This window comes from Callithrix jacchus, chromosome 12 (assembly GCF_049354715.1).
Source record: "Callithrix jacchus isolate 240 chromosome 12, calJac240_pri, whole genome shotgun sequence".
Taxonomy (NCBI): Eukaryota; Metazoa; Chordata; class Mammalia; order Primates; family Cebidae; genus Callithrix; species Callithrix jacchus.
Genome location: NC_133513.1, coordinates 16,305,193 through 16,318,003, shown reverse-complemented (window position 1 = coordinate 16,318,003; position 12,811 = coordinate 16,305,193). Strand labels below are relative to the sequence as shown.

Sequence of the window (12,811 nt, the reverse complement as noted above, 5' to 3'; positions counted from 1 at the left end):
ATAAATAAATAACAAAATTAAAAGTGCCTGTCTCAGCCACCCATGTGAACAATCTCTGGTTATTTGGTGTCACTGTGATTCCTAACTCTGAATTTACATGCTACTGGGAAACAATCATTTTGTTACATTTATTCACACCTAAGTTCTTAACAGTAAAAAATACGACACACCATCAACACAATGAGAAAATAACGTGCCCAAGGAAACTAACTAGCACAGTGGCATCATCAGAATACCTGCCTCAGCTGTTCAACAGTAGCAGCAACAGATGATGGCAGCAGTCCCCACCCACAATGCTGAGTTCTGACTGAAAGGCTCCTGTGCACTGTAGTTTATTTTTTTAGGTGAGAAGAAACATCAAGCAGTTGAGGGTCCAGAAAGTGAGGCTGCCAGGGATGAGGACGAAGATGGCTTTTTACAAATGTTTCCTCCAGGCTGGGTACTGTGACTCATGCCTATAATCCCAGCACTTTGGGAGGCCAAGGCAAGTGGATCCCTTGAGGTCAGGAGTTCAAGACCAGCCTGACCAACACGGCAAAAACCCACTTCTACTGAAATTACAAATATTAGCCAGGTACAGTGGCAGGTGCCTGTAATCCCAGCTACTTAGGATACTGACGCAGGAGAATCACTTGAACCTGGGAGGCGGAGGTTGCAGTGAGCTAAGATCATGCCACCACACTCCAGCCTAGGTGACCGAGTGAGACTGTCTCAGAAAAAAAAGAAAAAAGTTAAAAAGGCAGATAAGAGTCATCTGCCTTATTAACAAGGGTTTTTGTCTTAGAAGTCTGTTTTATTAACTGACACAATTTCTCGATCTATTATGAATGCATGCTGCTCTAGTCCTTCAATAGCTCCTCACACATTGCTATAGTTTAAACATTTGTGCCCTCCAAAACTCATGTTGAAATGTAATCCCCAGTGTGGCTGTACTGAGAGGTAGGGTTTTTTTTTTTCTTTCTTGAGAGGTAGTCTCACTCTGTCACCCAGACTGGAGTTCAATGGCATGATCCCAGCTCACTGCAATCTTGGCCTCCCAGATCAAGCAATTCTGCCTCAGTCTCCCAAGTACCTGGGATTACAGGTGTGAGCCACCACATCCAGCTAATTTTTTTGTATTTTTAGCAGAGACAGGGTTTCACCATGTTGGCCAGGATGGTCTCGATATCCTAACCTTGTGATCCACCTGCCTCCCCCTCCCAAACTGCTGGGATTATAGACGAGATCCACTGCACCCAGTGGAGAGGTGGGGCTTTTAAGAGGTGGCTGGATCATGAGGGCCCTGCCCTCATGAATGGATTAATCCATTCATGGATTAATGAACCCAAGCAGGAGTGCAATGGCATGATCATGGCTCACTGAAGCCTTGGCCTCCCAGGTTCAAGCGATCCTGTCGCCTCAGTCTCCCGAGTAGCTGGGACTACCAGTATGCACCATCATGCCTGGCTAATTTTCTATTTTTTGTACAGACAGGGTTTCATTATGTTGCCCAGGCTAGTCTCCAACCCCTGAGCTCAAGTGATCCATCTGCCTTGGCTTCCCAAAGTGCTGGGATTATAGATGTGAGCCACTGCACCTGGCCTGGTAACTTTTTAAGAAGAGAGACTCGAGTTAACAGACTCAGCCCCCTCCCCATGTGATGCTCTGTACCACTCTGAGACTCTGCACAGAGTCCCCAGCAGCAAGAAGGCCCTCAGCTGATGCAGCCCCTTGACCTTGGACTTACCAGCCTCCAAAACTGAAAGAAATAAATTTCATTTCTTATAAAGGACCCAGTACCAAGTATTCCATTATAAGCAAGAGAAAACAGACTGAGACATACATTTTCACCATGTCATCTATGAGCACTTTTCCTGCAGTGTTGCCATCATCCTCATCATCACTATCACAGGTTGAGTATCTCTTATCCAAAATGCTTGGGACCAAAGGTATAGAATTTTCCACTGTGGTATCATGGCAGTGCTCAACAAGTTTCACATTTTGAAGCATTTTGGATTTTCAGACTAGGGATGTTCAATCTGTAAGTGCTTCTTGAACCTCTCTGTCCACAGACTCATCTGGGAATTGTATTAAAATCCAGATTCGGATCCACTAGGTCTGGGTAGGGCAGAGATTCTACGACTCTAACAACTCCATCTGCTGCTCTGGGCATCACCTTCTGTCTAACCATCCAGGCTACAGAACAAAGCACATGAGGTTTGGAAACAGATGAACAAGAGTTCCCCGTTTACAAGCTGAGTGGTCTTGGGAAAAGCAATTCGCTGCTCTGAGCCAGTTTCCCCATCAATTAAAATGGAAATAGCAATGACACCTCCTTTGCAAGACTGTAATGAGTAGATGAGCTAGTAACACAGTTCCTGGCAGATAACAGACCCTGAATTTCAGTCCCTGCCATCTGCAGTAGGCTGAACAATGTCCCTCCAAAGATATTCGACATCCCAACTCCTGGAACTTACAAATATGCTACCTTCTACAGCAAAAGGGAAATTTGCAGATGGGATTATGTTAAAGATCTTGAGATGGAAAAATTATCCTGGGTTATCTGGATGGACCTAATATAATCACCAGGGTCTTTACAAGAGGAAAGCAGGAGAATGAGAGTAATGGAATATGAGAGGATGGAGCAGAGGTCACAGAGGAGAAAAGGTACAATGCTGCTGGCTTTGAAGATGGAAGAAGGAGCATGAGCCAAGAAACGTAGTTGGCCTCTAGAAGCTGGAACCTCTAGAAGGAAAACACCGCTGCAGGCTCTTGCTGGACTTCTGACCTCTGGGACTGTTTGATTCCACTAAGTTGGTGGTAGTTTGTGATAGCAGGAACAGGAAACTAACACACCATCCTTTGGAATAATACCGATATGGCTTCACTGTGGCCCCACCCAGATCTCATCTTGAATTGTAGCTCCCCCAATTCCCACATGTTGTGGAAGGGACCTGGTGGGAGGTAACTGAATCAGGGGTGGGTCTTTCTCATGGCGTTCTCAAGATTGTGGATAAGCGTCAAGAGATCTGATGGGTTTGTAAAGGGGAGTTTCCCTGCACAACCTCTCTTCTCTCATCTGCCACTATGTAAGATGTGCCTCTGGCCAGGTGTGGTGGCTCACACCTGTAATCCCAACACTTTGGGAGGTCAAGGCAGGTGGATCATGAGGTCAGAAGATCGACACCATCCTCATGGTGAAACTCTGTCTCTACTAAAAATACAAAAGTTAGCCAGCTGTGGTGGTGTGCATCTGTAGTCCCAGCTACTCAGGAGGCAGAGGCTGCAGTGAGCCAATATCATGCCACTGTACTCCAGTCTGGGTGACAGAGCAAGACTCCATCTCAGAAAAAAAAAAAAGATTTGCCTTTCACCTTCCGCCATGATTGTGAGGCCTCCCCAGCCATGCGAATCTATGAGGCAATTAAATATCTTTTTGCTTATAAATGACGCAGTCTCAAATATGTGTTTATCAGCAGGGTGAAAACAGACTAATACAAATACTAAAGCAGGCTTCCCTCCCCTTACAGAACATCGGAGTTCCCAGGGCTAAATCATCAACAGAAACTAAGTCACGGAATAGATGCCCAAGTGCAGGTCAATACATGAAGAACTCTTCAAGAAGACTTAATATCAAGGGAAGAAATCATCCTGTATTAACTGTTTTTGTATGGCTATGGCAATTTTTAATAAACAGGGATGGACATGTATGTTAGTAACAAACTGTTCTAAAGACTCAAAGGAATCCCTTGCACCCTAGTGGTATTATCACGTTCTGATTTGTCAGCTTCACACGTAATTGCTGAAATTTAACAAGGCTCCTAGGGACAAAAACAGTGGGTGGATGCCTCAGCTTCAGTAGGACTGACAAGAGTAACCCTAAATTAAGAGTGAAGGATGAACATCAATGGGTCTCAATACTTGCACAAATCTTCTTTTGATACTTATAATGTGGCTTACCCCATAACAAAGCTTTAGAAGAAAATACCAAGATAACCCAAAAGATGCTTGTGAAACGAAAATGTGTTACAAAACCAAATGGACTTCGTGAGAAACAAGCTTCCATCTCTTAAGGTTTTTCCTGGGCGCTTGGCACCAAGGACTCTACTTCCCATCACATTTCTGTGCATCTCTCCCCAGACTCTAGCTCCACAGAACGACCTGGTCTCTTGTTTCCACTATCACATCTGTAGCATCTAGCATTGTAACTGGTACTTAGCTTGCACACAAGACATTGTTGTGGACAATAAATATTATAATGGATAGTTATAATGGAAAAGCATATTTTTACTTTCATGAAAAAAATGACTCTGAAAGTTCTTTTCTCTATTTTTTGGGTTTTTTTTTTTTTTTTTTTTGGAGATGAGACTTGTTCTGTTGCTCAGGCTGGAATGCAGCAGTGCAATCTCAGCTCACTGCAATCACCACCTCCTGGGTTCAAGTGATCTCCTCCCTCAACCTCCTAAGAAGCTGAGATTACAGGCCTACGCCACCATGCCAGACTAATTTTTGTAGGGACGGGGTTTCACCATGTTGGCCAGGCTGGTCTCGAACTCCTGACCTCAAGTGATCTGCCTATTTAGGTCTCCCAAAGTGCTGGGATTACAGGCGTGAGCCACTGTGCCTGGCCTTTCTCCATTTTCAACTTAAATCCACTTGGCCCAAGATACTTTCTTTCTTTTTTTTTTTTTTTTTTTTTTTGTGAGATGGAGTCTCTCTCTGTTGCACAGGCTGGAGTGCAGTGGTGCAATCTCAGCTCATTGCAACCTCCACCTTCTGGGTTCAAGCAATTCTCCTGCCTCAGCCTCCCAAGTAGGTGGGATCACCACCATACCTGGTGTGCACCACCATACCTGGGCTACGTTTTGTATTTTAGTAGAGACAGGGTTTCACCATGTTGGCCATGCTGGTCTTGAACTCCTGACCACAGGTGATCCACCCACCTTGGCCTCCCAAAGTGCTGGGATTACAGGCATGAACCAATGCACCTGGCCAGGCTCAAGATACTATTTACGGCAGAACTAAAAGAATGCTTTCTGATTTTATTTGCCTATTAATATATGCATTTGATAATGAAGAATGTGATAAGTAGTCAGAGCGAACAATTATTTTCTCGTGTCTAACCCTCCATATGAGCTAAATGAGAGGGAAGGCACTTATTGCACATTAAAAAATGGTAACTAGTTTTAAAAGGCTCTGTTTAATCTCAAACCACAATATTCAAAATATTCCTTTCACTGGTTCAATTAAAACCCCAGAAAACAATCCAAGACTTCAGAACAAATTATAAATTCTGCTTGAGTTGCACTGTATATAAAATTCACATTTAAAAAGTTTGCCAATTCACATTTACAAAGTCTTGACCAACTTGCAGGGTTGATTATAAAACTCGTATCTTTTAACTTACAATTTTTAATGTATGCTTGGTATACGTTACTTAAAAAGCAATGTAATTGCATGAAAATCTTTTTAAATCTGATTTTGAAATACGACTGAATACGTTAACAGAATTCAGAACAAGTTGATAAACATCTATAAAAACATGTTATATAATTCTAGTGAGCCCCATAATATTCTGTTTTTAAACAGAAGAAACCATTGAACAGAAATATTTTAAATCTTTTCTTCTGTTTTTTCTTCTCTTTTTTTTTTTAGAGACGGTGTTCTCTCTGCTGTCTGGAGGTTGGAGGGCAGTGGTATGATCATGGCTCACTATAGCCTCAAACTCCTGGCCTCAAGTGATCCTCCCACCTCAGCCTCCCTCATAGCTGGGACTATAGGCATGCAACACCATGCCTGGCTAATATATATATATATTTTTTGAGACTGAGTCTCACACTCTATCACCCAGGCTGGAGTGAAGTGGTGCAATCTCAGCTCACTGCAACCTCCGCCTCTGGAGTTCAAGCTATTCTCATGCCTCAGCCTCCTGGGGTTGCAGACAACTGCCACCATGCCCAGCTAATTTTTGTACTTTTTAGTAGAGACAGGGTTTCACAATGTGGGCCTCAAACTGGTCAGGCTGGTCTCAAACTCCTGACCTCAAGTGACCCACCTGCCTCAGCCTCCCAAAGTATTGAGATTACAGGCATGAGCCACTGTGCCCGGCCTCACCTGGCTAATTTGAAAAAAATGTTTTTCGGGATGAGGTCTCACTATGTTGCCCAGGCTGGTCTCAAACACCTGGCCTCAAGTGATCCTCCCACCTCAGCCTCCCAAAGCACTGGGATTATAGGTATGCCCAAACTGAAATCTTATTTTCATGTGTTCAGTAAAAGCAGAAGTTTAGGGATGATAGTAAAAGGAGTTAAGAAAAAATAAGTTTTCTTACTGTGTAGTCCAGAGTGAGAGCTCTAACTGATTTACACACAGGGCTGTATGACCCCGGTGAAACCGGCAGACTGCAAATCGGACGACGTGGAAGTCTTATTAATCTATTCATCTCTTTGGTCAATCTATATCATTGTTTTACCCAAGACTAGCTATAAGGGCTGCTATGTTTTCTTCTTTTTTTAATAGAAACCAAGTCTTATTCCATTGCCCAAGCTGGAGTACAGAGGCACGATCTCAGCTCACTGCAACCTCCCCTTCCTGGGTTCAAAGGATTCTCCTGCCTCAGCCGTCCAAGTAGCTGGGATTACAGGTGCAGGCCACCACACTTGGCTGATTTTTGTATTTTTTAGTAGAGATGGGGTTTCTCCATGTTGGCAAGGCTAGTCTCGAACTCCTGACTTCAGGTGATCTGCCTACTTTGGCCTCCCAAAGTGCTGGGATTACAGGGATGAACCACTGTGCCCAGCAAGGGCTGCTATGATTTCTAACTCCTCTAGAAGCTGAGGCACCTATACTCTCTCAGTACTGTACAATCTGGGCATCCAGAAACCCTCGGCCAAGAGTCACCAAGGGTAGCCAAGTTTACAGTCAGGTTAAGAGTTTACCTCTAAACCAAACAGAACTCAGGACCGTTATTGTGAACATGTTCCTGTGCTGAGTTGCCAAGATGTTCCCTCTACCATGGAATTGTTTGTCCCTGTACTATATAGCTCCAGACTTGGAGGGTTTAGATTTTTGCTGTGTCAGTGGGCTCTTGGCTCAGAACCAGAGACCTTAAGAAGATGAGAGGTCTGTCCACGCTCACCCAGTGCATCAGTGGCAGACATGGGCTGGCATCCCAGCCACTTGAGTTCTAATTCAGGTCTTTCTCTACTGTTTTCATGTCCCTTTTGCCTGTCCTGCCACTTTCTAAAATGGCTGCTTCACCAGGGAGGACATCCTGGGGTTCTATCGGGTAGGCATCAATGACATGGGCGTGTTCACATTCATGGCTTTGGGTAAAATATCAGGAAACAGAGAATCAAGGGCGATCTGAGGGTTCTCCTTGCTGCCTGCACTTTCCAGACTTTGGAGGGAGCAATTCTGCGCTGCCCTTTTCCATTCTCACATTTTTTCTTTCTTTTTTCCCTTTCTTAATTTTTTTTTTGAGACAGTCTCACTCTGTCACCCAGGCTGGATCTGTCACCCAGGCTGGAGTGCAGCAGCGTGATCTCAGCTCACTGCAACCTCCACCTCCTAGGTTCACACGATTCTCCTGCCACAGGCATGTACACCACAACCAGCTAATTTTTGTATTTTTAGTAGACATGGTTTCACCATGTTGGCCAGGCTGGTCTCAAACTCCTGATCTCAAGTGACCCATTCACCTCGGCCACCTAAAGTTCTGGTATTACAGGTGTGAGCCACCGTGCCAGACCATTTTCACATTTTCATTATGGGTTTTGTTCTGAATAAGTGGGCTGCCAGACAAGAGTCACGATGAGGAGGAACTGATATACCCAGGCTTACTACAGGGTACCTCGGCTTCTAAAGGAGTTAGACATCATCGTGAGACTCACAGCCTTGGTTTACAAGGTACAGCTAGCCCCAAACAGACACCCACAGCCACTACTGGGTTTTCTGCAATGGTCTAAGGTCCCTCGCCTCCCTGAGGGACAGGGGCACTCTCCATTTGCTTATATATGCTTGCTGGGCTATATCCTTGCCTGAGAGAGAAGGACATCAGAGTAGGCAAAATGAAAAGGGAAAGAGTTCTAGAAGGTATCTGTCATTGTCGCATTTCCAGCATCTCACTTTTTCGCGGGTGAGACTGTCCTGTACTTTAGACCATGTGGTTGCAGTGAAGCTGACCCCATACCCTGGCGGAAGGGGGGCCATGTGAGCTAGAGGGGTGTCAGCCTGAGACTTTGATTTTTGTTTGCTTGTTTTTCTGAGATGGAGTCTCACTCCTTCATCCAGGCTGGAGTGCAGTGGCACAATCTTGGTTCACTGCAACCTCCACATCCCGGGTTCAAGCAATTCCTGTGCCTTAGCCTCCTGAGTAACTGGGGCTACAGACATGCAGCACCACGCCAGGCTAATTTCTGTATTTTTAGTAGAGATGGGGTTTCACCATGATGGTCAGGCTGGTCTCGAACTCCTGAGCTCAAGTGATCCACCCACCTTAGCCTCTCAAAGTGCTGAAATTACAGAAGTGAGCCACTACGCCCAGCAGCCTGGGACGCTGGACTACCCAGCATAAGGCACTTGCTTTCTGTTGTGGTTTCTGTCAAAAGGATGCAAACGTAGAGCTCCCAGAAGCCACTATCTAGAGAGAGCCTGAATGTGAATGAGGTCAAGCCAGAAGAAGGCCAATCAGAGTGATAGACAGATCAAGTCCAGATAACCAAGTTGAGCCCCTAGATCCAGCTGTGCCTGCAATCCAGATCTGCTCCGGGACTTTACAGTCCCATGAGGCAACACATACTTTAAAAAAAAAAACAAGGAATCCCATTTTAAGTTTGATTTCTGTCACTTGCAACCAAAAAAGCACCAACAAATAAGGAAGAAATAAAAGTGTAAGAAGAAAGGAAATGAGGAGAGATTATATTTATGGATATAGTATCTGGAAGCAGTTCAAGTCTGTCCCTGGAAATGCAGAAAGGTGATGTGCGGGAATCTGTTCCATTTTTCATATTAAGCTCAAATCATCAGAACTGTAGCTGTGCCTAATTACCGTGATTAATCTTGCCAAACTCTAAACATAAAGTGAGTGTGCATTTTCGGATGTTCAATGATACTGCAACAATCATGAAGCGAAAGAATGGTCCGTGACTGAACAAAGATGCCTTTGAAACAGAATCTTTTTCCCTGCAAATGCAGTCATGACTGGCTGAAGGAGAAAAGGTCACAAGCGATGACCCAAGTCTTACCGGGCATGGCGTGGATGAGGTCGCCGCACAGAACAAAGAATTTGGGTTTGGGGTTCAGCTTGTTGATGGCCTGGACAGCTTGCTCAGTTAGACGGATCTCCTGTCCCCATTCGTCACCACCATTGTCACAGTCCCCAGTGGACCAGGCCTTCATCAACCCAAACTGTGGGTCTGTGCCCAGGATGAAGTAGAATGGGCCTTTCCATTCCCCTTCCTTTTCTTTAAAAAAAAAAAAAAAAAGGGGGAGAGAGGAAGAAGGAGAAATGTTATAAAATCTGTTATAAAATGCAACCAGGTCACCATGCAAGTGGATATACTATTTTTCTTAAACTAAGTAGGTCATTTTAATAAGCTGCTGTTCACACATACCATTTTCCTGTCATAGTCTAGAGGTTTTGATTTATACTAATTACGCCTGGGACGTGGTGATACCCAAAGGCCAGGACTGTCCACGTGGGCTTCTGCAGCCATACAATCTAGCCATTTGTTGACAAGCTAGGCGGCCAAAAGGAAGCACGAAGCCACAACAGAACACTGCGCAGAGGATATTCGTGCTCAATAATCGTCTTTAAATTAGAATACAACACCCAAAATTGAATACTGCCAGAAGTATTATATTTAAATTACTAGGTGAAGTGCTTACAAATCTTTACTGAGAGGCTTCGTGGCATCACATCACTTCCACCATTTCGGGGGATGTGACAGAATTTTAATTATAAAACTTGGCGCTCAGAAGCTCTGGCTATCTGGTGGGAGATGTGGTGCCAGAAATGAAATCCTGAAATGAGTAAGTCAATGTGGGAAAAAAAAAAAAAAAAAAGAGAAGAAACAAAAATCGATGCTAACATTTCAAAGGCAGTAGGATGTGGGCAGCCGTGAGGTGTGAGGCTGGGGGTGGGGACTCTTTATGTTCCTGGAAAGGGATCTAGGCCACCTGAAATCATTCTGCTTGCTCTTCCATTGGCTCTGCGGGGCCAAAGCTTTGTGGGCCTTGGGTTTCTACTCTTATCTGCCAGAACTGCCACTGGTGCCTGCTTAGGCAGAGCTGGAATGGCCATTAATGGGCACAGAAGCGCTGTTGATTTCACTTGCTTAAAAAATTATTTGGCCACAGAATCCTTTCTCTAATCAAAATCACACATGGCAGACCAATGTTGAAAAAACATGCCAAGCAAAGCCGCTTGCTCTTACAGAATAGCACCTGTAACTTCTGGTGCCAGAGACAGATCTGGTGCTGGACACAGCACAGTGTGACGACCTCCAATCTGCGGCCCCCCCTCGTTTATCCTCTGAGAAAAGTGAGGTCTAGAGAGGCGACAGAACCTGCTGAATGACCCGCTAGCACTTAGTCGCAGGGACAGAGCTACCCTGTCATCCTGAGGCTATTTTTTTTCCTTTTTCATAATGTAATGTATGGCCAGGCGTGGTGGCTCATGCCTGTAATCCCAGTACTTTGGGAGGCCAAGGTGGGTGATCACCTAAGGTCAGGGGTCTGAGATCAGCCTGGGCAACATGATGAAACCCCGTCTCTACCAAAAATACAAAAATTAGCTAGGCGTGATGGTGAGCACCTGCAATCCCAGCTACTCGAGAGGCTGAGGCACAAGAATCGCTTGAATCTAGGAGGTGAAGGTTGCAGTGAGCTGAGACTGCGTCACTGCACTCTAGCCTGGGCGACATAATGAAACTCTATCTCTTTTTTTTTTTTTTTTTTGAGACGGAGTTTCGCTCTTGTTACCCAGGCTGGAGTGCAATGGCGCGATCTCGGCTCATCGCAACCTCCACCTCCTGGGTTCAGGCAATTCTCCTGCCTTAGCCTCCTGAGTAGCTGGGATTACAGGCACACGCCACCATGCCCAGCTAATTTTTTGTATTTTTTAGTAGAGACGGGGTTTCACCTGTTGACCAGGATGGTCTCGATCTTTTGACCTTGTGATCCACCCCCCTCGGCCTCCCAAAGTGCTGGGATTACAGGCGTGAGCCACCGCGCCCGGCCCGAGACTCTATCTCAATAATGATAATTATAATTATTTAATGTACAATCCATGTTAACTGAATAAATGGCATTTTCTTTGGAAGTCATGATGATACTGTAATTTCCAAAAAGCTCTTTGAAATCACTTCATGTCCATGTGTTTGATTCATTTGTCTATTGGGTAAGTATCATACAGGGAGCCTTTGGTTTGCCAGGCCCTATGAGAGGTGCTGACAATATGAGGGTGACTAAGACGGATGAGTCCCTGCACTCAGTGCTCATAGGGGGAGAAAACCTAGTAAACAAGCAGGGAATAGACTCAGAGACTGTTAATGACTATGCAGATGAAGAGTGAGCCAATGGTTAGTTTAAATTAGACAGACAGGGCCAGGTGTGGTGGCTCATGCCTGTAATCCCAGCACTTTGGGAGGCCGGAGCGGGCAGATCACTTGAGGTCAGGAATTTGAGACCAGCCTGCGCCAACATGGTGAAACCCGTCTCTACTAAAAATACAAAAATTTGCCAGACGTGGTGGTGCACACCAGTAGTTCTGGCTACTTGGGAGGCTGAGGTGAGAGGAATGCTTTAACCCAGGAGGTGGAGATTGCAGTGAGCTGATATCATGCCACTGCACTCCAGCCTGGGTGACAGAGAGATTCCACCTCAAAACTAAATAAAAATAAATAAGACAGGAAAGGCCTCTCTGAAGTGGTGATATTTAAGCTGAGATCTAAATGGCAAGGAAGGGCCAGTGAAAACCTTTTTAAATTCTATGGCCACTTTCCACCCATCATACTGAGCTTACTATCACCTTAGAGTGGACTCTGGCTTCAAGGCTCCTTTCCCTTCTTAATTCCTTTGTCAGGGTTAAAGAAAAAAAAACTGGCCAGGTACAGTGGCTCACGCCTGTAATTCCAGAATTTTGAGAGGGTAAGGCAGGTGAATCACCTGAGGTCAGGAGTTTGAGGCCAGCCTGGCCAACATGGTGAAACCCCATCTCTACTAAAAAATATAAAAATTAACTTGGCATAGTGGTGGGCACCTGTAATCCCAGCTACTCAGGAGGCAGAGGCAGGCAAATTGCTTGAACCCAGGAGGTAGAGGTTGCAGTTTGTGGAGATGTCGCCACTGCACTCCAGCCAGCAAGACTCAGTCTCAATAACAAGAAAAAAAGAAGTGAATAAACAAAAATGCCTCTCCGCACTTTAGAGAAAAAATTGTAAATACACATAAACCCACCAGCCCTCGACTTAGAGCACAGTGTTCAATCACATCACAACCAGCTGGAACTCAATCTGAACAAGGGCTGCATGAAACCCTGGTGTGTGCATCTCATGAGAAAGACAGCAATATGGCATATCCAGCAGGGACTAAGGAAGTCGACTGTCATTCACTGAGCACTGATTGTGTGTGACAGAAAGACTCTAAGATCCCCCCAAATCCCTGCCCCCGATATTCACATCCCTTTGCAACACACTCCCTGTGTGCTGCAACCTACTTCTAATAAATGGAATACAGTGATGGGAGTCCCTTCTGAGTGGGCTAAAAGAAGACCATGACTTTCATTTCTTTCTCTCTCTCTCTCTTTCTCTGAGTCCTTGCTCTGGAGATT

General features: G+C 45.0%; 1 protein-coding gene across 9 annotated transcripts in view; it reads right to left on the bottom strand.

Annotated features, from left to right (window-relative positions):
• CPPED1 (calcineurin like phosphoesterase domain containing 1) overlaps positions 1 to 12,811 on the bottom strand; it is a 257,223-nt gene that overhangs the window by 223,763 nt on the left and 20,649 nt on the right. For 7 of the 9 annotated variants that reach the window (XR_013524651.1, XR_013524652.1, XR_008475348.2 and 4 more), the window contains exon 2: positions 9,225 to 9,443. The exons of the other annotated variants lie outside the window; for them this stretch is intronic. Coding sequence is in view for 2 of the 7 variants with exons in the window: in XM_002755915.7 (XP_002755961.1) it covers positions 9,225 to 9,443 (219 nt within the window). In the remaining 5 variants the exon portion in view is untranslated. The remainder of the gene's footprint in view (positions 1 to 9,224; positions 9,444 to 12,811) is intronic. 9 annotated transcript variants of the gene reach the window in all.